Genomic DNA, 23,873 nt, shown 5'->3' on the forward strand with positions numbered 1-23,873 from the left:
ATGACTTCATTTCTTTAAGATTTTCAGTCCACTTGTCATCTCTGAAAATCTGAATGAGGTTTTATTAAACATGGTGCACCTGCTTGCAGAAAACCACATAAGGTCCAAGATTTCCCTGGGGTACTTGTTGAGCTTTGACATCAGTGGATTTTATGCAGCGAGCGTCAGTAGGTCTACGTGTTTTTCACTGGGACAGTAGTGTCATAGGCCATAATTTCAGGTCATTTATAAAGACACAAACATGCAAACACACAGCCTGAGAGGGAGCAAGACGTGGGGTGATAGTGTGTAAAGAAGGAGGGAGGGAGGGAGGGAGTACTGTAACAGTGTCTCTTCTTCTTGCTACCCTACTGCTAGCTTCATCACCCACAGGAATAACAGTTGGCTACTTACAATAGTCCTGTGCATAAAGACACACAAATAGCACACTAGGAACTATTGTAAAGCACGACGCATGGGGAGAAGAACCCTATAACACTTTCTAACATCCCGAATGACAATGTCAGATGTCAAGCTACAAGCAGATTTACCTCTTTTCAGTGTGATTGCATATGAATTGGCCTAAAAGAGGAGTCCTGCAGTCCATCAGGGGTTAAATAGTTCAAACAGGAGAGAGGTGACACAGTTTTTATTTCATTTCTTAAATGTGTGATAGATAGATGGAGGGATAAAGTGATAGATCCTCTGAGATTTAAACTTAGGTGTAAAGTAGATTTTGTGATGAGGTGGTTTTAGGGGGTTATGGAGGAGAGTGTGTGTGTTGGGGGGGCAGTAGGCCAAAATATGTTGCCCCTGTGGGACCACAGTGGAACCTCACACCAGCCCCCACAGAAGAGGATAAGACCATCTGCCCACCTCGTGCATCATCCCACCTAGAACACACACACACACACACACACACACACACACACACACACACACACACACACACACACACACACACACACACACACACACACACACACACACACACAAATGGAGTGCTGGGCAGCAATATGGAGCGAGTTTGCAGACAGTGTTTGCTCTGCCTTTCATCCAGGCAGCAGCATGCAGGGTGCAGAGCCTCTGTGTGGGTCTCCTGCTGTACCGGCAACTGTCCCAGTGGAAATCACTGGCTGGTAACAACAGTTCCAACCTGAGGCATGAATGGCAGGACACAGATGATCAGTCTTGACTGAGGGGACAGTAGGGGGGCACAGTTCAGTCGATCCATTCAAACTTAAATTACTTCACTCAAATGTTTCTTTTAAGGCTGGAGTCATACATTCTGTAAAACGTGCCACTGTGATCTCAGTGAAGTTAAAGTGAGCCTGTGTGAAACAGAGTGCATTATCAGTCTACTGATGCCAATCAAAACGCTCAATAGCTCTCACATAAAATAAAACATAATTTAATGTTTTACGTTTTCTAAGTTTCCAGCTTAAAGATATTAAAATAAGACTTCATAATAATTAATAATAAAACAAATGTAACATTGCCATTTTGCCATTAATAGAACACAGAGTAAATGTAAATAAATGTAGTTTGAGATGTAATTTAGTTTTTCAATTAATTGATTAACATCATAATTGTATATTCTATATACATGTGTTCTACATATATTATATATTACATAATATCAACATCTTACAAATACAGATGTCATTCAAATTATTTATAAAGAGTAGAAATCTATAAGAATAGAATTTCAAAAATGTAATGAAAATATAATCAGTAAAAACAATAGAGGAGAACCAGCATAGAGCAACAAACCAAAAATACACGCGTCTGTGGTGTAGTGACACATTAGTTCAAGGTTTTAAATTAAGAAATGAACAAGATGTTTAAAGTCTCCAGGAGGTTGGTTCCATCTCTGTGTAAGAACATAAATCAAATTAAAACAGACAGAACTGAACCTGGGAAACCTCTAAAACCACATGTATCAAGAATAAACAGCTTTATTTTTAACTAAGCTGTTTTTCTACATTCAGATTTAAAGCGGATCCTTTAAATGAGTTGCAGTATGATAGCGACAAGAGTACAAAGTACAAGAAAGACTTTCAGGAAGTCAGGATTCTCCAGGCCACGAATGTCAAAAAGTGAATTCTTGGTGCATGTGTGGAGAACTGATAAATGAAACAGAGGGACCAGACGTCACATGTAGAGATCAAGTTGTTTATTTATGAAAGCAAAAAAGTCACAGGGTTCACAGCTCATCTTCATCACCACTGAGTTTTCGTGTGGTTTGAGGCCGACTGACGCACAGATGGACAGAGAGCCTGTGTGGTTATAGTTTATGAGTCCACTCAGCTGAGGGTCTGAGGACTGTCTGGTACAGGGGCTGGCCTCAACATCAGCAAGACTACACACACACACACACACACACACACACACACACTGTGCTGACAGCTATTAGGCAATCAATAGAAGCTAATACATCAGAGTATTTGACCACTCAGCTTCACTACCTTAGCAGACTGAGAGGAAGAGAAGAGAAGAGAAGAGAAGAGAAGAGAAGAGAAGAGAAGAGAAGAGAAGAGAAGAGAAGAGAAGAGAAGAGAAGAGAAGAGAAGAGAAGAGAAGAGAAGAGAAGAGAAGAGAAGAGCTCAATTTATCTTGTGTGTGTCACATGGGGCCCCAGATCTGAACATGTCCCTGCAAAAGAATCACTCATTTATACTAATAAACAATATAAATTAATCACGAATCACTGAATTCAGCTGTGGCTACACTTATGAGATGGATTTGAGTGTTACAAAGCATCGTACTTTGTTTTGGAGAGAGAGCGAAGGCTCCCTGCTTCAACCTCAGAGGGAATTAACTACAGTGAATGTGAGCTATAAAACTCCCTGGCTCCTATCATTAATATCACATTAATATAAAGATTCATCTGATCCATAGCCCTCAAGAGGCCCTATTAAGTTGGCAGGAGGTTAAGTGTGAAATCAATCCATATAAACAACCTAAATAAAAATTCTTCCATGCCCAGGCCTCAAGTCCTAAACAAGCCAATCAGAGAGGTGCTAGTAAAACCAGTCTTTTAGCACAGCTCGCTAACAATCTCAGTATTTCAGCTCTGGCAGCTCATTCTCCTTTTCCTCCTTCTGTGCTCCTTTTTGTCCATTGTCTTTTTTGTCTCCTCCACCCCTCTGCTCCTACGAGGCCACAAAGGGGAGTATCCTCTCCTTTCATAGCGGGTCTCTTCATGGAGGCTCGGGGGTTGTATACATGGGAGGGGCAGGTCCAATGAAGGCTGATCTACACTTGTTCAAGCATCCATATTTTGGCTATTTAGAGGGAGAAGGAGGCAGTTAAACATTCAGTGAGGAGCTGACCCCTGACCCTGAGGGCTGCTGTCCATCCGTTCCAGAAAATAAACAGAGAGGCCGGACAGAGTTGTACTGACTTCACTGATTCTCTCGTGTATGACTGAATCCACATGTCTCATCGTGATCCCCTCCACACTCGCACAGAGCTGTGAGGCCACATCCTGCTGTTTTTGATCTGTCCTCGCGTCTCGTGCTTCTTTCTTGTCCTTTTTGCTTTATGTCACTTCTCCACATGTTTCCATCTGGGTTGATTTTCCTTACTAAGCACAGCTGAAGTGCTGCGCCTCTGACTATGTGCTGTCAGTGTGTGAAGTATGGTGACCCAGGGGTTAAAGGTGACATAACAGAGCAGCAAGACAAAGACTGGACACTGTGTAATTTGTCAAAGGCCTTGCTGCCACCACACCGGTATCAATTGGGCTTTCTTTAAGTCACCCACACCAAAGACTGACGTGGATGCACTATGTATCTATGTATCTATCTATCTATCTATCTATCTATCTATCTATCTATCTATCTATCTATCTATCTATCTATCTATCTATCTATCTATCTATCTATCTATCTATCTATCTATCTATCTATCTATCTATCTATCTATCTATCTATCTATCTATCTATCTATCTATCTATCTATCTATCCATCTATCTATCTACTGTATCTCTCTATCTAGACCACATGTGAGCCAGTTGGTGACAGTGTGAGGGCAGATGTCAATCACGACGGGCTCCTTTGTCTGTGGAGCAATAGACCACCTCACTGCTGCTCTCTATTGTCATTCATTTGGTCCAGTGGGGTTTGTTCATTTTTACTGTGAGCATGCAGCCAATTCATCACATGACTAAAAAAGGCAAAGGGGCAAGTGCACCGACCGATGTAGGGACATGTGAAAAATGTGCACTAGCCCATGCCAACAACACACACACACACACACACACACACACACACACACACACACACACACACACTGATGCGACTGTCTACAAAATGTTAGTGCAGTGTAGTGCAGAATTTGAATTTAACAGTATTATATTATCCAGCCTAACATTTTCGTTTTAACTGAACTACTGGACATTATTATTAACAAATAAATATATCAACTGATACAAAAACAAAAGCTCAGATGATTTTCTTTCAAGTCTTTATCCCGATTTGCTTCCTCGTCCATTAAAAATCATGCTGTTGTCATATTTCTGACAAAGATCTTTAGCGTCTATCGAAGCTTTTGTTTAGCCCAATAAATATTTTTGCCATGTGAATTTAATTTTTCATCTGTAATTTTAACCACCAGTCATAAGCCAAGACCAGGAATCGTGTTTCCATGCGCTGAATTTTTTTTATTTCTTATTAATAGGGAACACAGAACAAACGACACTTGCATTGCTTCTGCAGTTTGACATTAGAGTAAAAAACTTTTTTTTTTATCATACATCATAAATTAAGAGAGGGTTTAACATTTAGTTGATGTACAAATAAGCTTAAATCTACTGTGACAAAAGTGAGCTTTGCTTTTGAAGCTTTAGTCGATGCAAAAATATAGAAAACAAAAAAACAAAAACTGCGCAATAATAAAAATAATATTAGCAATAATAATAATAATAATAATAATAATAATAATAATAAAACTGCAAATAAACAAATAATAATCGTTGATATTATTATTATGATGTGATCGCACAGGGTTCTGCACTGTTGCAGAGCGAAAGCTTTAAGCCACAAAACAACACACAACATATTTTTAAATATATTATAAATAGATTTAAACACATTCTCACAACGTTTTAAATAATATTGAGCCCATATAAATATGTTAAGTAGGCTACAACATATTTCTTTTCTTAAGAAATCCTACCTCATTTCTTTATCTCACGGTAACGAACATATTATAATAATAAAATAATAATAATAATAATAATAAAAAGTTACACTCGACCGCTTCCTCTGCTCAGGATTCAGCTCACAGACTAGTTCCATGGCCGGTACTCCTGGTTTAGAGCTGTTAAACCGGTGTAAGGAAAGTTTTGTCCGGCGCTTTTCTCTAGTTTGTGATTGTCCTCCTGTAACCCACCACCTGGAGAAGACGGAAGAACTGTGCTGCCCGTGATTTGTCTTTCTGCAGAGAGAGAGAGAGAGAAATAAATACTTATTAAATTATTTTTTATTATTTAAGACAAAAATCAAGCAATTGTATTTTAAACATGAGGCCAATTCATTTAAATGTACGGTACATTAAAAGACCCATATTAGTGGCAACACAGACATTATTTACATTATAATGGTTTTTTATTAGTCTAAATTAATTTGAACTTATTTCCCGTTGATTAAATTACTTTCGTTATTATTAACGCGTTTCTCACCTTAAAAACAATCTAATTCTAACCAGAGTCAAAGCATAAAAAACTTAAAATAGGTCCAATCCATGTTGAAGATTAATACAAACACGTGGGCTTCTTACTTTTGTGGTTTTTAACGTGGTATTTCAGCTCCTGCTCGTCCTGGAAAGAAGCTCCGCACAGCTCGCAGGGGAACGGCTTGTCTCTGGCGTGAGTCCGCCGGACGTGGCTGTCGTGCGCGGCGTGCGAGGCGAAGGCCTTCCCGCAGTGCTTACACTTGAAGGGTCGCTCCCCGGAGTGCTGGCGGATGTGTGTGCGCAGGATACTGGAGGCTGTGAAGGCCTGGAAGAAGAAGAAGGACGGGAAACACCGTGAGCACAATTATTAAGTCATTCTTTTTAAAGTCACAATTTTAGACTTGTTTATTTTTATTTTATTTTTTTTATATTCTAGACTACGCCATTCATTTTTTGGGGGGGCTAATTACAAATAGCCTACAAAATCTTCCCATTCACCAACAGCTTTTAATAAATTCGTTTAAGAAAAATAAGTAAAAAAGGCCACGGGTTAAACTGAACACGTGTAATAAATGGTTTATTCCTCCTCGCTTAAATGGTCCAGAGAGGGAGGAATAAATGAGGTTAAACAACACCTTCTCTGGGTGCATAAAAAGGGGAGGTCACCGTGAACAAAACCAAACAAAACAAAAAACACAAAACAAAAAGTTGTCGTTGCGGGGCTGTAAATAAAAAGAAGAACCCGGGCAGACAAAGGAGAGGGTGTACATCTGGCCATAATGAGCCTGGAAGTGTCTCCGCGCAGTGCGCTCCATCCAGAGCAGTGAGGAGCAGTGAGGAGCAACTCACACAATTATTATGAAACTATTAGAAAGTGAGAGACCTGGAAAAGTCCTCCTCGGTTTTCTCATATACATTTCTTTGAACCGTGTCCAACTAATTCGACGCTGGTGTCTCCTGTGTTCAGCCTCAGTGAAAGCTTTTTAAAGACAACATGTTATTGGACATGTGAAGAGAGTTAAAATCCTTATCTGACCTCCTCACTGAAGCTTTGAATGAACGCCTTCTTACCTTGTTGCAGTAAACGCACTTGTACGGTCTTTCTCCAGAGTGCACACGCATGTGTTTGTTGAGACTGGACGACTGAGAGAAACTCTTCCCGCACACTGAGCACTGCGTAAAGACACACGACAAGGTTCAGCCTTTTATAATAAACAGAGCCTATGGGATGTGAGCTTGATGCTATGTATGTTTCAGACTCTGTGATCAGCACCAGCTGGAGGTGGAGCTGTGATTCCCCGCGGGGAGCTGTTCTTTCAGCACCACACACACGGACGCACGCACCCTCCGACCTGTGATGCTCCGCAGCGCGTGCATACCTTGTGAGGCCTGTGCTTCTCGTGAACGTGTAAGATGTGGATCCTCAATCTGTCCCTCTTCTCGAAGGATCTGTTGCACAGGTGACAGGGGAACTTCCTGTCGCCCTGGTCCACGCAGCGCGTGTACTTCAGGTGTTTGTCTCTGTAGTACTTGTAGGCGAACACCTTCCCGCATCTGTCGCACTTGAAGCCTTCGCCGGTGTCTGAGGAAGAGAAGAGGGGAGCATGTGGATTTAAAAATGGCTGCATGGCAAACCAAGAGGGAGCTGGTTCAAGTGAAGCAGCGTTCAGCTCTCACCTTCTGTGGGGGGGACCGCGGTGCTGTCCTCTCCCGGGTCCTTCAGGGTGAGCGGGATGCCGAGGAACTGCATGTAGCAGTCTCCATACCACACCAGCAGCTCCTGGCCCGGCCTGATGTCTTTGCAGGCCTCGTAGAAAATCTGACCCTGGATTTGCACAGCAATCAGGTTCTGCTCCTCGGGGAAACGAGCACACTTCACCAAAGACATCCAGTTTCCAGATCCTCCTCTGCCATCCACAAAGTGACTCAGCCGGCCGTTCTCAAACACCTGAGGGAGCAAAGAGAGCGTTTAACCATCACACGATCCCAGCAGCCCCCAGGTAGGGTCCACACTTCAGCAGGAACTGTAACTTATATATTACCTCCCACATCAAGGTGTTGTCATCGTAAGTCTTAATCTCGCTGGTGTTGACCAGTTTTCCTTGGAAAGGGCCGAAACGCGTCCCTTTGGGGATGCTGCCTTTGTCTGAGAAAACTCCACAGTGGGACACGTTGCCCCACGCTGCCTGGAGGATGCTCAACCCTGCAGCACACACAGGTAACAGGAGGTCACACACCAGCACCTCACAAATAAAATTAAAATGCACAGTGGGAGGATGTGTCCGCAGCGAGTCTCACCTTCTGGAAGTTCAAGTGTCTCTTTGTCCAGTGGGAGAATGTGAGAGTCAGAAACTGAAAAGGAAACGGACACAAATGAGCCATGAAACTACAGTGAACTGAAACAAATAATATTTATTATTTGATAAAACCACAGGCTGCTGGAGCTACTGTCTCAAAGAAAGTGCAGGCAGAAAGGTCAAAGTATGCAGCTCAGTAAATGAAACTAACATCTAGTAATCACTCTAGCACAGGACAGAAAGTTGTACCTGAGTTTTCTGGCAGGGACACTCCTGATATAGCGTGTCCCCCGCTGCGCTCCTGGCCGCAGGAGTAACCGTACAGCACCGTGAACAGGTCGTCCTCGCTGAAATTATAAGACAAGCGCGTCTTCTCTGGAGACAGCTCCGCGACCCGGCCACGAAACAAAGTGTCCTTGGGTGACGAGGTGGCGAAAGAAGAGGCGGAGGAGGACCTCTCGCTGGACGGGCTCCTGAAGTCTGAAGACAGCGGACCGGCTGCGTGCTCCGTCACCACAGCAGCCAGCTCCTCAGGCTTGGAGTACAGAGGGTGTCCGGGCAACATCTGGCTCAGATAGGGGAGGCAGGAGGCGTTCAACATGTGTTCGTGGAGCACCGACGTGTGGTGGTGTCCCTGTCCGAGGAACGGAGGGGCTCCGCTGTGCAAGCTGAGGGGCAGGGAGGCTTCAGTGTCCGAGACAAGACGACCGAGGGACTTGAGTGGATGGAGGAGGCTGTGCGTCCGCGGGAAGAAGTCCACGTAGTGATGGGGACCGGGGAGAGGGGCAGGGTAGAAGCCCCGGGCGGGACTGCCCTTCAGCATGCTGGCTTTGTCCTTCAGCACTACAGGGATGCTGGACAGGGACACGGACATGACAGCACGGAGGTGAGGGAAAGGTCCAGTGGAGATGATGGTGTATCCCTGAGTGGATGAGAGAGAGAGAGAGAAGGAGAGAGGGGTGGGGGGTAGTTGGGGGGGTGGGGATTTATAAAAGTTTAATGCAAGAGAACTAAAAAAGGAAACACGACATGAAAAGAGGCTGAACACACCTGAAACACTGAGGGAAGTGAAACTTTACTGTAGTGTGGGAATAATTATACAGTCACTGAAATAGTACACAGAATAATAATACACGGAATAATAATACACAGAATAATAAACCACAGAATATTTTACTACTTATCCTGAGGAAAAACACAAAATCTACACAGAAAAGACAAATCCAAGAAGAGACAGACTGTGAGAGATACACAGAGCTGTGGTTTAATGAAGATCACGGGGCCGAGCAGCCGATTTTGCAATATTTCCAGCTGAGAGGACGTGAATCAAATGTTCATCAGCCGTAGATGAGCGCCAGGAACACGCAGGGTGTGTTTTTAGGAAGCGTTTCCCAGTCAGCCAGTAAATAGAGAGACAAACCAGGGTCATGACACTAATTAAAGAAGCTGAGGTCAACATTAATGAAGCGTTTTATGAGCTCCTCAGTCATTCAAACAAGAAAAAAAAGAAAAAGGCCGTTTCTGTTCTCTGATCTGAAGTCAGCTTTTACTGACAAGACAAATATCTTAATCCCAGTTTTAAAATGAGGTGGAAAATATCTTACCGTCTGAAGTAAAGCAGACAGTTGTCACAGTGGAGCTGACTCTGTCATGTCCTCAGGCTCCAGCTGGAAAAACTTCAGAGTAAACGCAAAATTCCCAGTTGTGCAGGTCTAGAAAAAACCCCCCAGCAGCAGGTCTGGAGATGTGCTGCAGGAAGCTGTGTGTCTGTGGTCATGTGAGGGCACCTTCAGTCTGCTGGAGAACATGCGTCCCAGCAGCTTCTTCCTATTGGTCAGGGAGCAGCTCGACCTCATGCATCTCAAAGCCTCATAGCAGTAGATCCTGTAAAGGACCAACCCACCCCGTTAACTTCTCCACAGCGCTCTGCTTTCTCTGCCACAATGAGGCGGATTGAAAGAGGTTCCCCAAACATTTCCATATGAACACAACCGCCCCCCCCCCCCCCTCAAACCCCAACACACACGCGATAAGATTTTATCCAGGGACCCCCCGTGGAGGGCAGAGATGTGTTGTTATGGGTTGGATGTGGTGAATTAGGAAGAGTGGAAACAGAGAAACACGCAGTCAACAGCTCGATCGTCTTCTAATGACTCCAAACTTCAGCTGGAGAAGAGGAAACTAAAAAGAAGGACTCCTGGACCAACGTGATGTGTTGTTGTATATGTTTGATTCCACACAGACCAACTCTTATGTTTGGACACTTTTTCTTTTTACGTTGTCTGCTCTGGATCACCGTCAGCTGGAGCCTGCAGCCAATAAACAATCATAAAACCAGTTGTGATTTTAGACACATTTCATGCCACAGGCCGTCATTATTATTTTTAAATTCAATATTTTACCTGAAAGAAGTCTCAGATTTAAAGATCAAGTATCAGAACCACAGTGCGCATCATTTCTCTGTGAGGATGACTGGGAGCTCATTGGATTAGAATTAATAATGTTTAACGCTGCAGCTGTTAACGGAGCTCACTGATCAGGTTTACTACACAACTAATAATTATAATTTCGATTACTTTACATGCTGCTCACTGGTTTGTACAAGGATCAATAAAAATCTTATGACTGTACTGCGCTTTATATTATTATATGAATCCAAGTCGTCAAAGATTAAAATATTTGCTTGTGAAATATATTAAAATCATAAAAACTAAGTAGCAGAAAAATGTCATACTCACATGTAGTGCCTCAAAATAATACTGAAGTATAGTACTCAAGTAAATGTCCAATAAAATTCACATTACTTTATTATTAATTACAGGCTTCATTTTTGAATTTAGTCAGATGTATTTTTTCCGAATGTCTAATCATTTTAAGATAAAGTATACAGATCCTTTAATTGTATTTTACAATTTAAAATACCACATAAGATACACAGAGGCCAAAGATGATAATAAAAAACTCATCGTCTGTTCACTTTCATGAAAGAAGAGTCACTGCACTAAATACTGCAATAACAGAATTCTTTATTTACATGGCAAATAGCATCAGCAAAGCCATATGAGTTCACAACTTGCATAACTGTGTTTTAACTTCTCTTGTATATCTAATTTTGCATAAAACACTCATACACACACACACACACACGCAAGCACACACACGCGCACACACGTACAAAGGTGGATGTGGATGTACAGTGTGATTCCTGTGAACGACGCAGAAAAAATATCTTGGGAAAACACAACAGTAAGCTTTCTTCAGAAAGTTCATACAGTATATTACATATTGCTTCAATATCCCTATGTATCATCTTTTTTTCCATTCAAACAGTGAGGTGGGGAAAGGAAATAAGCGAGTCTTCAACCCAACACAGAACAGAGCAATAATGTGGGACAGTTAAAGTGTGACAGTCAGTCTCCAGTAACTGAGAAGAGTTGAACAATGATCCACCCGTTCTGTATTGTACACACGTAGTTATACAAATTTATACAGACAGCAGTGTAATGTACAAGAACAAGAACAGACAAAATCTAAGGCATTATGCTAGGGTTTGTAGCATTTCAAGGTTGCATCTTAGCTCTAATAAAATTTGCAGACAATACAAAAGGGCATTTGAAGTTCTTGAAAACAATATGGTAAAGAGAGAAAATATTGTTGTTTAGTGGGTCCAAAGACTGGATATTTGTACGGGGCTAAATCTTCTCTTTTTTTTTTCTATTTGTCCTCATTATAAATGCTAAAAAATGCACTGCTACCAAATGGCTTTAAGTCTTCAAAATCCTGACAATCTTTGGAAATTTGCAAAGGGCTGTGAATCATTCTTTAAAATGGTTCAAAAAGGCTTGTTCTGCACAACTGTATTTTACAATCAAAACAGCATTTATCAAAAAAGCGTGGTCTCCTGTAAGCCTACAGCGCAACTGCAGAACATCAACAATGATGGCAACCAAAACATGAAGACTTACATTGTCCCAAAGTTTACTTGCTACAACTTCAAATTTCATAGAGAACGTCATTTTAAAAAAAAAGAAGCAACGATGGGCAACTTCTGAGAAAATGCATGGTGTAACTGCAAAACACTGCAATGTCAACATGTTGACAAGAAATGCCATCAGTCACATCCTTAGGCCTTTGATGACGATACATTCAGAATGATTCTTCTCCTGTTTAATGCTGCAACATCTACATTAGACCCTGTTAAGTGACATCATCATAAATTTCTTGTTTTCTGTGGGCTTCATTACATGCTAACCAACAGGTCTTCTCTCTTACGAAAATAAAAGCTGGTAGAATTCAGAAACCCAATTTAAAAGGTAAGGGTTATTTGGCTTGCTCCAAGTCGGTCCTGGGTTAAAATAGGTGATATAAAAAGACTTTTTTTTTTCTTCAGGAAAATGTACCTTTGAGGTTAGAGAAGATGACTTGCTTTAGATCTTGTGAAGTTCGAACCCAACCCTCAGTGGGGCACAAGAATAGCATGTTATTACTGAACACTTTTAAAGTTGAACTAACTGCCTGAGGTCATAAATATATGGCTAAGTGTCTGTCAGAGGAGGTCTCGTGAACCGTGCAGTCTTAACTCTGACCTCTGCTATAGAAGAGCGGCTGGAGGCAGAGAGGGCGCGTGTCAACAGGGGCACCACCAACTACCTCCCTCTCCCTGCCTCAGCCAGTGCTGCATAATTTAATAGGAACACTGTGTGGATGTAGACTTTCTTGGTACAAACTGCAATAAAAAACTGTGTTTAATACTGCATCCAAACGTGGAGCAAAAATGTGTCCTCTTCATTCAGGAAACTGTACAAAAATTACAAAACAAAACTAAACAAAAGGAGAAAAAAAAAACCCCAAGAGATTCTCAAGTAATTGTTATTGCTTGTTTACATCACACTGGAACAGTTTGCACCTAGCAGCTTGTATGAAGCATTTTTCACTCCAGACAACATAGAAAGCACACTTCTGTTATTTTGAGTTATTGTATGGCTGTATTGAATTTGTCCTGTTGTTTTTTTTTTTCTTTTTTGTGTTCTATGCTAAAGGCAGAGAAGCAAGCAATAATCTGTACATTGTATACACAGCACACCCTCCCACCCACCCACCCACCCTCCCACCCCTGTCTGCATCGTACCAGAACATCGGGACTCAAAGGCTCCTGCTGAACTTCTCAAAAACAAAACCAAACAAATAGGGAAATAAAAAGAAAACACCTGCTCTGCTTTAAGAAGCAGTAGTGACCAGACAGGGGGAAGGAATAAAATAAATAGGAAAGAAATCGTGTTACTTATTGGTATGTACAATCTCTGCAATTAATTTTTAAAACCACATTTGATTTGACATCTTCTGAAACTACAGGACCAAAGCATAATTAATGTTTCAGGTTAATAGAAGAATCTTTTCAGAAAGAATACAACCAGTACTGTTAAAATTATAAAAAAAAGTGCCTCTTTCACACTTTGAGAATTTTCTTGTTGCTACCAGGATAAAGAACCATCTAAAATTAAAATGAATCTATACAGAAAAATAAAACTTAATTTAATACACTATATAAACCTCTTGACTACATTAGTCTAACCATACAAATCACCATTTCACTCAAACCATTCTTCTGCAGTGTTTTTTGAGACCGTAACTTCATTCTACATCTTATTTCTCACAACAAGAAAAAAAAAAATCTAAAAATAATAATAATAATAATATAATAATAATAAAATAAAGAACAGCAAAAGGCAAAACTGGCTAAGTGTTTGAGCTCCATTGATTATTCTTAACATAACGTGTAGAGTCTTTGCTGCCATTTTGAAACTATGTGGAAATTAAACAAATGTGTGAGAAAAATAGGACATTAAAAAAACTAAACAAAAAAACAAAACAAAACAAAACAGTGTATGTTGTTTTTGAGATGAGATTGTAAATGGCCGCTGTCCACTGAGAGGAATACATTCATCAGAACGAGGGATCCCACCCACTGCTGTCCCCTTAGGTCAGTGTCCCCGACCAGGAGGCCTACACTAAGTCACACTACGGTGAATGCAGCTGGACGGGCAGACAGAGTGGCTCATCACGGGGCTCTCCTCCAGTAGGGTTAGGCATGTTGGACAGAGACCCACAATCCTTCCCCAGCCCTGTTCACACTCTTGTGTCTGTTCGGTGCCGGACTCCTTCGGGGCGTCTGAAGAGGCTCAGCTGGAACAGACCGGAAACTTGGGCTGGGGGAGACGGGTCAGGGCACGGCCTAGCTGGTTCAAGGGGCCTTCGGTGGGTTTACTTGTTTGTACAATTTTAAAGGGTTCGCTCCTTGCAGCAGCTGATTGCTGACGTTCAGGATAAGAACTCCATGAGGGTCAACAATATTTCTGCAGAGAAATAACAGTTTGAGCATTCATGAATGACACACTTGAAGGGCACAGGCAACTGGTTAACTTGAACTTGCAGAACATGAACTTGTCTGGAGTAAATTAGCCACTTATGTGCAAACAAAAAACATAAACAAGCGCAAACCATCATGCCTAAAACAAGCAAGTAAATCACAAAAGGCTGCACTAATGGCCAAACTGTAAATAATTGAAATAATCTAAGTGCCGATATATTTCTATAATCCTGGAAGGGAGATAAATCAAGTGACAGATATACTGGTACGTTACAACAGTCTGAAGTGCAGACAATCAAACAGCAGTACCTTGGTTAAATATTCATGGCCCTTTATTGGGCTTAAAAGCATCATCAACAACAGTGGTACATGCCTCCTACCCAGCTAACAATACCAGAGAGACAAAGGAAGGAGAATTAAGTTAGTTGAGATTAAATAAAAATCACCAGATTTGGAGTGCTGACGAAGTGACAAAACCGCCGCCAGCGAGTTAGTGACGTCGCACGAGTGAAAACTAAATGTTGTTATGCCTGTGTGTGCATGCAGAGAGTGTGTAAATTTGACAGATCTGAGTGATAATGAGTCACATTTTTCATGTTAAGTGAAGCAGCTAATCAGTCCACAGTCCAGACAAGTCAGCCTTCCAACATCATACAGTAAACGTCTATATGGTCTAAATGGTCTGGCTCTAAAGTGTCTGCTGCTAATTACATCATTGTCCTCTAAGCTCAAGTCAAGTACCAGAACTCTGGCTAGAAGAGTTACGTAAACTACTGAGTAAATTATTCACTAGCACGGCTGTTCAATAAGTGTACCCAAACACTTAGGATCTTACGATAAGACAAAGACGTACTGAACAGCATGGAGTGGGGATAACAAAAGACAAACCTTTTAGTTTTTCTGGGTCCCTTGATTACTGTGTAAAACTGGAGGGGGTCCATTTTGTAAACGTCCAAGGCTTAAACACTCAAAGCGTCTGAATTATATATTCCTACATGGAGCTAATGTAAAGTGACCCCCTCAGGATATTACTGGGCAATTTGAAAACCCCTCATTTGGTCTGGCCGTGCTAACTATGTCCAGATACTTGTTTTTTTTTTTTCAGCTCTAAAAGTCTTCTCATGGTTACCTCATTCACAGAACTTATGAGTCAGTATTTACCTGTTCTTGCCCCATGGAGGGCAGGCCAGGCGAGGGCCCAGAGGCCATGGATGTCACACTCATCTGTCCGGCCATCTGGCCCATGCTGCTCATGCTGCTAGTTGCCATGTTGGTGGCCATAGAAACACTGTTGAGGTTCATGCCATTGCCGTTGTACATGTTGCTGTTATTCTGCTGAGTGAACTGCGGTGATGGCTGCTGCTGTGAGAACATACTGTAAGGAAGAGGAGGATGACCAATAATTTGGTTAGGATGGAGTAAGTTTCCTTTAGGTACAATAATGAAAATCCCTGTTTGGACTGAATTCTATTTTAACCTGAATAGTTTATTTTTACTTTATCTAATGTGTTACACATGTTTATGGTACACAGCAATTTTAATAACTAAAATCAGAAAATGTGCCTCCAAGCATTTAAAAATTTTAAACTATTTGTGCTTTAAGTGCTTTACTCCTCCGTGGTGGAATAAGGAGCATGTGGCTACAACATGAACTGATTTTCTTTTTTCCTTTTGAGTTCATGAACATTTATCTGCAATACTGACATAATGTGAAAATCTATGTAATACTGGCTCTAAGGTCTTGATCCCATGTTGAAGACTTTATTTTTTAGTCCGTAATCTTTACCTGTTGCCTCCCATGTTGCCCTGTGGCCAGCCGTTCATGTCAGGGGAGCCTTGGAAAGCAGTGTTTCCTTGACCCTGCTGTATCATTGAGGACTGTGTGTGGGCCATGCGGGGAGAAAGCAGGGGGCTCTGTGGTGTGCCGGGACCTCCAAAGCCTGCATCTGCCTGTTGGCTCATACCTGTTGTGGACGCATCAGAACAGGTCAACCACACTGGACCTGCAGACACTCTGTTGCAAATCAAGGTACTGAGTGGAGGAGTGTAGTTAATGTTATCATTCCATGTAATTTACAAAACATGCCATGTAGTGACAAACATCTTGACAGACTATTGAATGAGAAAGAGCAAGCATGACCGAAGACAGTCCATTGCAGTTAGCATTCGGGAATTTTGACAGGAAGTTAATATTTCCTTCCTACATGCATGCAGGCAGTGAACAGGCAGGGATCTAGGAAATAAGGGGTTCAGGAGTTGTCTTAGTAGAGAAGGGATAGAAAGGAACAATGTGCTGCAGAGGTCATCACTAAGAATCAACCCACTTGCTAGAATCAATTTATGAAGTGATGTATAAATCAGACAGATAGATTAACATGTTACAGATTAGACCAAATCACACGGCTGGCTGTCAGACTGTCAGGAACAGGCCTAGTTATTACTCTGCTTGGTCACAATAAGAAATCTCCTGGGTTCAGCTTTGATTGTTGTGCTTTTTGTGCCCTCTAGTGGAAGGAGACTGAATAGCCAGGAAACCATTTTGGGAGGTTCAAAGAACAATGAGTACATGATCATGCTTACTGATAAAAATACTCATATTATAAAACCGGAGAACAAAATGTGCAGTGTGATTTAAACCATTCAGAAGCGGTGCTTAATGCAGTCATCGGAGCTCAACGTTACAAACCAGATGACTGCTGCTCCTAAAAAGCGCGTGATGCTGAGTAACTAGAGTCACATCAACATACATACAATGGGGCGCGGGTGCACGCACACACACACACGCACAGAGGTTGTGGGGTGAAGTGTGTGGTGGGTTGGGGTGTGGGAGGAGTACCTGAGTTGGGAAACTGAAAGGCACTGTGCTGCATTTGGGGGCTGAGTACGGCCCCGTACTGTCCGCCCATCATGTTTGTGTTTCCCATCATCATCTGTGAAGAGGAGGGGGTGGAGGAGGAAGAGGAGGTGCCATGCAGGTGGAGCTGGGGGTTGGGAGGGAGAGAGGGCAGGCTTGGGGATAGGGGAGAGGAGAAGGGGCTGGTAGGGGGAGGTGGTGAGGCCAGGCCTGTACTGGTACCGTAGCTGGGCGGGTAGGGGAACTGCTGTGGGTTGGCCTGGGGAATCCGTGGGTTACTCATGCCTCCGGCGGCCATGTTAGGAGGCAGGTTGAGGGCTGGGCCCCTCATGGTCATGCCCCTCTGCTGCTGGACCTGCTGGGCCTGCTGGACCTGTTGCTGCTGCTGCCTCTGTCTCAGGTGATTACTCAGCAGTTCTCGCTGACGCTGTGCTAGCATCTGAGCATTGATGGTTCCCTTTAAGTAGAAAAAAAATGTAATAAAATCAGATCTACTGTACATTACATGTAATCTACGTAATCTAAGTATATGTGTAAATCTATAAATCTATCATCTGCCTCTGCAATACAGACACTACAGTTACTGCAAATCATCAACAGACAAACGTTATTCCAAGCTGTCAGAGATTATGTGACTGCTGCCATGACCCACCTGGTTTGGAGCATTGGCTCTAAGAGGTAGGTTCACATTTGACACACCACTCATCTGAGTCATCATTGGCTGACGGTTCTGCAAAGACAAAATACAGAAGAAGAGGTTAAGACAAACAGCAGTCCCTAAAATTAATTAGATTAATTGAAATCCTTAATTCCATCTATTTTAATAATAATAATAGTTTAAATAATTTATACCAGTATATGCCACAATAGAGCAGCAGGTGGCATGTAGACTCAAAAGTCCTTGTACAGAGCTGCCAAAATGTCAAGCTTAAGGTTAATTACACAACTCTGTGTGTTCAATCCCACAGCTACTGATCAAACGTTGTGGTTACATCACAGTGCGAGAGAGAATAATCAATGATCAGGATCACTTCCAGCAGGGCCAGGACAGTCTGCAAACACGTACCTGCTGTGACTGTAGCCGGTGCTGGAGCTGCAGTCGTAGTGTGTTGGGCTGGTTGGGGACGACCCCGGTGGGCCGAAGTGTGGGCCGTGCCTGCATTCTCATCAATGGGTAGCCAGGGCGTGGACCCATCTGACCAGACATAGGGTGAAAGCCTGGCTCCTGCATGGGAGCACCAGGGTAGCCCCTTTGGGCCATGTGGGATGGTGGAGGACCAAATTGCTGGGCATACATGGGTGGCTTCTGGTCTAACATCATCGAGGGGTCCTGTGAGAACTGCTCTGGCTCCAGTGATTGGCTCTTTAACAGGCAGACAGAGAAACTGATCAAAAACACTGTGCTTTACAAAGCTAAGTAATAAAAGTAACTTAAAACGAACACAAATATCTGCGATATTGTAGGTTACGAGGACAGATCTCACCTGTTCTACAAGAGCAGGGATCCCAAGGGCACGATCAATCTCTTCCAAACCATCGAAATCTTTTAGTGCTGTGTACAGCTGGGACATTAGGGTCCCCTCGTCTACTGCACTGCCTTCACCAGACCCGAGCCCTGTGCTGCACAACAAGTCATCCTGGGTTGCCGAGTGCACCGGCCTGAACAAAGGTTACTTAATATGAGTATGAACCACCACAGACTGACCAGAAATAAGACTGGAAGGTCAACACTCAGAAAGATCAAATAGGAAGTGTCAACACTTGCTCACCTATTCTGGTTCACAAATGTTGTTTGGTCAATGGGCATCATGCTGTCTGGCCATGGTGCTGTCTGGTTGGGCGGAGCTTGTTGCTGGGAGAAATGGTGACTGGCCATCCCAATATCTGTGTCAGATTGGGCTATAAAGAATAAGCAATTGGGCAAGCTAGAAAATGGGCAAATTTCTCTAAAAGCCAGGGTCAGACTGGACATATATCTTTTGGGTTAGATACTATAGAAGGGACTATAGAACGTACCCACTCCGCCATGGACCAATGGTTTTTACACATTGAAAAATATAATCAATTTAATTTGCCTTTTTTACTTTACACTCAACAGAAAAAAATGAAAATAAATCTCTACAAAGTAAGATGGTATATTCAATTGACTGGTGATTCAGTATACTGGTCAAAAACTAAACTACAAAGGCAAAAGAGCACTCCAAGCCAACTCCATATAAAGGAACATACTGAATGCATGAGCCATTGGATGAATAGCAGAAAAAATTCCCCAAGTTGCTGAATATCCCTTTGAGTTGAGTTAAAGCCATCATTAGGAGATGGAACAAATATGGTACATGTAAATCTGCCTAGAGCATGCTGTCCTCAAAAGCCACAGGAAGGGGACCAGTGACAGAAGCCATGCAAAAACTTAAACAGTTAAAGCTTTACAAGCGTCAAAGAAAGAAAAAAGTGTCAATGCTCTGGAGATAAGAGTCACAGCACAGACCATAATCCAATTTGCAGCTGGACTTGAAAAAGCCTGTTCAAGCAGAATTGCCAAGCAACCTGGTGGAGCTTGAGCAGATTTGCAAATACGAATTGGGAAAGCAGGAAGGGAAGATGTGCAGATTGAGATGCATCGCAACAGGTTCAGCACTGTAATGACTTCTATTTTTAATTATTTAGATTTCTTTATAGAGATTTATTTTCACATGAAATTGTATTTTTCAGTGTAAAAAAACCAACTGATTAAAATATAAAATATGGAAGTGGAAGTGGGAACACTTCTTTTGGGTACCACATTAAATGTGTGCGCTTTACTTTGGAAACCACAAGGTGGCACTTAAAGAAGATTTTACATAGATTGTAAATGTACATGGTTGAGTTCAGGTTTTTCCACCTGCCTCTCATCAGTCCTCCTGCACCACAGGTTTTAGATATAGCACAGCTTATAATTACAACTGATACAAAGCTGGGTTCAAGTAAATATAAAGTCTTACATTTGGTTTCTCTTATGTTAGAACCCGTTGCTTCCTTAAGAAGAACGGATCTATTGTGTTTATATAGAGTGCAATGTAGATTCCCATTCTGCATCATCTAGGTGTAACTTCTGTTCATGTATCACTGTGTTCTCACCGTTAGCCATCATTGGGGACTGAAGCATTTGCCTAGGTCCTGGCTGGCTGGTGGGCCTCATGGGAGTATTGTTCGGTCCCATCCTGCCCTGAATGGCACCTTGCTGCCCAGGACCGGATGCTGAACCCATCCAGCCCTCCTGCTGCTGAAGACCTGGCCGTGGGCCACCTGGAGCCATTAGACCTTAAAGAACACAGGGAGACGAGAAAAAATGAGAAATGCCTCAGTTCAGATGTCAGGGGACATTTTCTGTCTCCATGATGCAACAGTGGAATATAAGTGGAAAAGCCATGTTTGTGGTACTGGGGGTTGTTGATTATATGTGGGAGTGACAGTGAGAAAAGCTTTGTGCCAGTGCAAGTGACTGTTTCCTGTCACAGGAAATGAGTCACTGTGCTATGGCATATGTCACAGTCTGAGTGAGACACAAAAGGTACATTACATCCAGATTTCCTTCACTTGTGTTTTTTCCTTGTGTCTTAGTCGCTCTGCATGAAAATGTGAGGAAGAACGCAGGAAAAGAAAAAAGAAAAAAAGTTTTTAGAGACATTACATGTCCTTTCCATGAAACCGTTCAGTCTTAATTTCATTGTTATAGCATGATAATTTATTTATAATATGTTTTCAACTTCATTATTCAGTAATGTGGGTTATGAGTAGAATGGTTTATGTTTTGTAGACATTATTTACTATCCCAAATGTATCTCTGAATAGATGGAAAATATAAACAATTAAAGTCATATATATATATATATATATATATATATATATATATATATATATATATATATATATATATATATATATATATATATATATATATATATATATATATATATATATATATATATATATATATATATATATATGCTGAGATGTCCTCAGCCTCTCTCCTTTTCCTTCCTCAGCTGGTGTTTTCAGATTACCAGCACAACAATTGCTTCCCCTTTTTATAACTCCAGAACGTTTAAGAACAAATAAGATGGTCATGTTATTAGAAATTCCAGATACAGACTTAAATGGGTATAATGGCAGATCGTGAAGAGAAAAACATTTCTAGTAATGGAGAATTAAGCCTGCATCAACACAGATATACTACTTGTAACTAGAAGATGGACCTGAAAACATAACATCAAAATGTAAATAGGTTGTTATGCACTTGTCTACATTTGATATTAGTTGAGAACTGGTTGGCTGCTGTTTTGAATTGCTAGAAGATTTCAAATACAGGGGTGTGTTGGACTGTTGAAAAACATCAGTGAAGGATGGCATCCTTGTTGATGGTTCGAAATGCCTCCTCATTCCTCATTCTTCAAAGCAGAAGCAAGAGCTTTGGGACGGCCTTCAACACGGAAGACCAGAAAGACTTGCGAACAGCAGAGATTGTTGAGCAAAAGGATGTTCACAGATAGAAAAAGATCTTTGCTCAGCATCTGAAAATAATGTAACTATGCTTCATCAAGTGCCTTTTTGCCACTTTTAGAAATCACACATCAGATTTACATTTCCTTTCGAGCCCAAACTGAAAAAGAGACAGGAAACAGCTATGATTGATAGAAACGTTAGGACACGCTGAGTGAACGTCTCTTTGTTTTGTTTGTAAGTGTGGTTATGTGCAGCACAGTGTATAAGACAACATCTATGAAGACATGTGTTGCTCTATGGCAAGTTCATTTCTATGTTGTGTACAAAACTAAATCAAAGCATGAATCGTTGTTTGAGCAGACGATACCAGACAATAACATTATGAACCTGCAGTACAAAGGCAATAATGTCACCCCTACCTGTGTTGACCATACCGGCCTGGTTAGCCATCATTCCGTGACTTCCCACCATGCCTTGCTGCTGTTGCTGCTGCATAATAGTGTATGGACTAGTGGCTCTTATGGGGTACTGTAATGAGGGCTGCTGGGGGGAAACATTCATGTCCAGAGACACACTCCTCGCAGGCAGGGTTCTGCCTGGCTGGCCTGGTCGGACACCTCCAAAGTCTAAAGGCAGGAATAAATGGTTTTAAATAAATGTGCAGTAATGGAAAAGAATAAGTAAATAAAATAGGTCAGAGGTTGGTTCAACAGGTTTTAACTACTCTTGCATGCACTTCTTCTCCAAGTACGTATGAGACTCACTTGTTGGACCCATGCCAGCCCCGATGGCCCTGTGTTGCTGCTGTGCTGCCATGGCAGGATTGGTCTCGGACATCTGTAGGATGTCATTGATGATGTTCTGTTTGTCCAAGGGACTGGGCAACGACACAGGCCTCGACTCACAGAAGAGCTGTGGCTGAGCATTCTGCAGGTCGTTCAGGATGTCATCCAGCTCTGAGGTCTGGAGAACACGGGGAGAGAGAGAGAGGGGATAAAAAGTGTGAAAACAAGAAACAGATGACTACGTTAGGCTTTGCTGCATCACCTGCAGATGTAAAAACACAAACATACGTGTGACATGTAAACACAACAACATTTGCATGAACACTCTTCATCTGGGAGGTGAGAACAGCAGACTTGGCCCTGTTTGTAATACAACAGCAACCCTGGGATAAAATGAACCACTTTCCATCAAATCTAGGCCACACTTTACTTCCCTTACTTGCCTTAGTCTATCAGACTCACATACCACTCAGCTGGTGCTTTCAGATTACCTGCACAACAATTGCTTCCCCTTTTTATAACTCCAGAACGTTTAAGAACAAATATACTTATTGTGGGAAGTAAGATATTTTGTAGGAAATTGTTACACTGCTTGCAGCATTGCTATACAGTATGTCAGCTATGGTACTGCAAGAAGTAAGTAAGTCAGAATTACAACTTTTTCTATAATTAACTTTACACTTTATTTCATTATTGTTTGTCACCGTCATTAAATTAGTATCATATCATGTCTGTATCGTTCAGTCTCTATTAATTTATAATATGGTCATGTTATTAGAAATATTATTTTTATTCCCAGTAAACCAAGAAAACGGTAAAGACAGAGAACATGTGGCAACAGCTTTCTGCTGAGACACTGGAGAGCAGCAGGAGTTTGGTTGGTGCCAAAGTTTGAACTGTTCTCTGCCCCCTACTGTAAACAGCTGGACTGAGCCAGCTCAATACAGCCCAAGGCGGCATTTTACACAGCTGGGCTTTGGACTAACCAGCCAGTTTTGTTTAGTTTTTCACACAACTATCTTAAACAAAGACAAAGGCTCGCTGGGATCTGGTTTCACTTGCTGAACTTAAAAAGCTGCCATGACTGTGGAAGGTGGGTCTTGTGAAAATGGTTTTGGACAGTAGCACTCTGGATTTCTTCTTTTCACTTTGACACACATGGGGTGGACAAAATAACAGGAATTCCAGTTCTTAGCAGTTCAACAAAACACATCAAAAACCTACAGTATTGATTGATCACCATTCGCTTTATAAACAGCAATATAAGATAATATCAATAAAGGAAGAAAATAAGTACAAAACATTTATTGGATTAAAAAGTGCATTACGTTTAATTTTACTGACAGACAAAAACTAAAACCTGTAACTAATATTTGTGTTTCCTGGAGAGGCAAAGGGGACTGGAGGTAAATAAACTGTGCTGACAGCG

At 41.8% G+C, this 23,873-nt stretch overlaps 2 protein-coding genes across 9 annotated transcripts in view; both read right to left on the bottom strand.

Moving 5' to 3' along the window:
- Positions 1–5,273: 5,273 nt before the first annotated feature.
- prdm14 (PR domain containing 14) lies at positions 5,274–8,830 on the bottom strand. Its single transcript, XM_026363960.1, has 8 exons — positions 8,206–8,830; positions 7,958–8,011; positions 7,702–7,862; positions 7,337–7,607; positions 7,039–7,241; positions 6,731–6,832; positions 5,765–5,984; positions 5,274–5,422 (listed from the first exon to the last, which is right to left on the bottom strand). Exons 1-8 carry the CDS (start codon positions 8,828–8,830, stop codon positions 5,274–5,276), a joined length of 1,785 nt encoding a protein of 594 aa, XP_026219745.1.
- Positions 8,831–13,065: 4,235 nt separating this feature from the next.
- The window catches only part of ncoa2 (nuclear receptor coactivator 2), a 50,501-nt gene continuing 39,693 nt past the window's right edge, over positions 13,066–23,873 (bottom strand). For 6 of the 8 annotated variants that reach the window (XM_026361673.1, XM_026361671.1, XM_026361669.1 and 3 more), the window contains 11 exons: positions 22,424–22,622; positions 22,079–22,285; positions 20,295–20,477; positions 18,947–19,076; positions 18,662–18,836; positions 18,244–18,540; positions 17,830–17,907; positions 17,160–17,634; positions 16,110–16,287; positions 15,485–15,698; positions 13,066–14,309 (listed from right to left, as the gene is read on the bottom strand). In XM_026361673.1, the coding sequence (XP_026217458.1) occupies positions 14,298–14,309; positions 15,485–15,698; positions 16,110–16,287; positions 17,160–17,634; positions 17,830–17,907; positions 18,244–18,540; positions 18,662–18,836; positions 18,947–19,076; positions 20,295–20,477; positions 22,079–22,285; positions 22,424–22,622 (2,148 nt within the window). In that variant the 3' untranslated portion in view covers positions 13,066–14,297. The remainder of the gene's footprint in view (positions 14,310–15,484; positions 15,699–16,109; positions 16,288–17,159; positions 17,635–17,829; positions 17,908–18,243; positions 18,541–18,661; positions 18,837–18,946; positions 19,077–20,294; positions 20,478–22,078; positions 22,286–22,423; positions 22,623–23,873) is intronic. The other 2 variants (XM_026361674.1, XM_026361675.1) reach the window with 2 other exon arrangements.

This window comes from Anabas testudineus, chromosome 2, assembly GCF_900324465.2.
Source record: "Anabas testudineus chromosome 2, fAnaTes1.2, whole genome shotgun sequence".
In the NCBI taxonomy this organism is placed as follows: Eukaryota; Metazoa; Chordata; class Actinopteri; order Anabantiformes; family Anabantidae; genus Anabas; species Anabas testudineus.

Coding starts and splice junctions, on each gene's coding strand:
- prdm14 (XM_026363960.1), bottom strand. CDS start 8,830: ATGTCCGTGTCCCTGTCCAGCATCCCTGTAGTGCTGAAGGACAAAGCC. Junction 7,242..7,336: donor CGCGGTCCCCCCCACAGAAG/GTGAGAGCTGAA, acceptor TCTCTTCCTCAG/ACACCGGCGAAGGCTTCAAG. Junction 6,833..7,038: donor AGAAGCACAGGCCTCACAAG/GTATGCACGCGC, acceptor GTCTTTACGCAG/TGCTCAGTGTGCGGGAAGAG.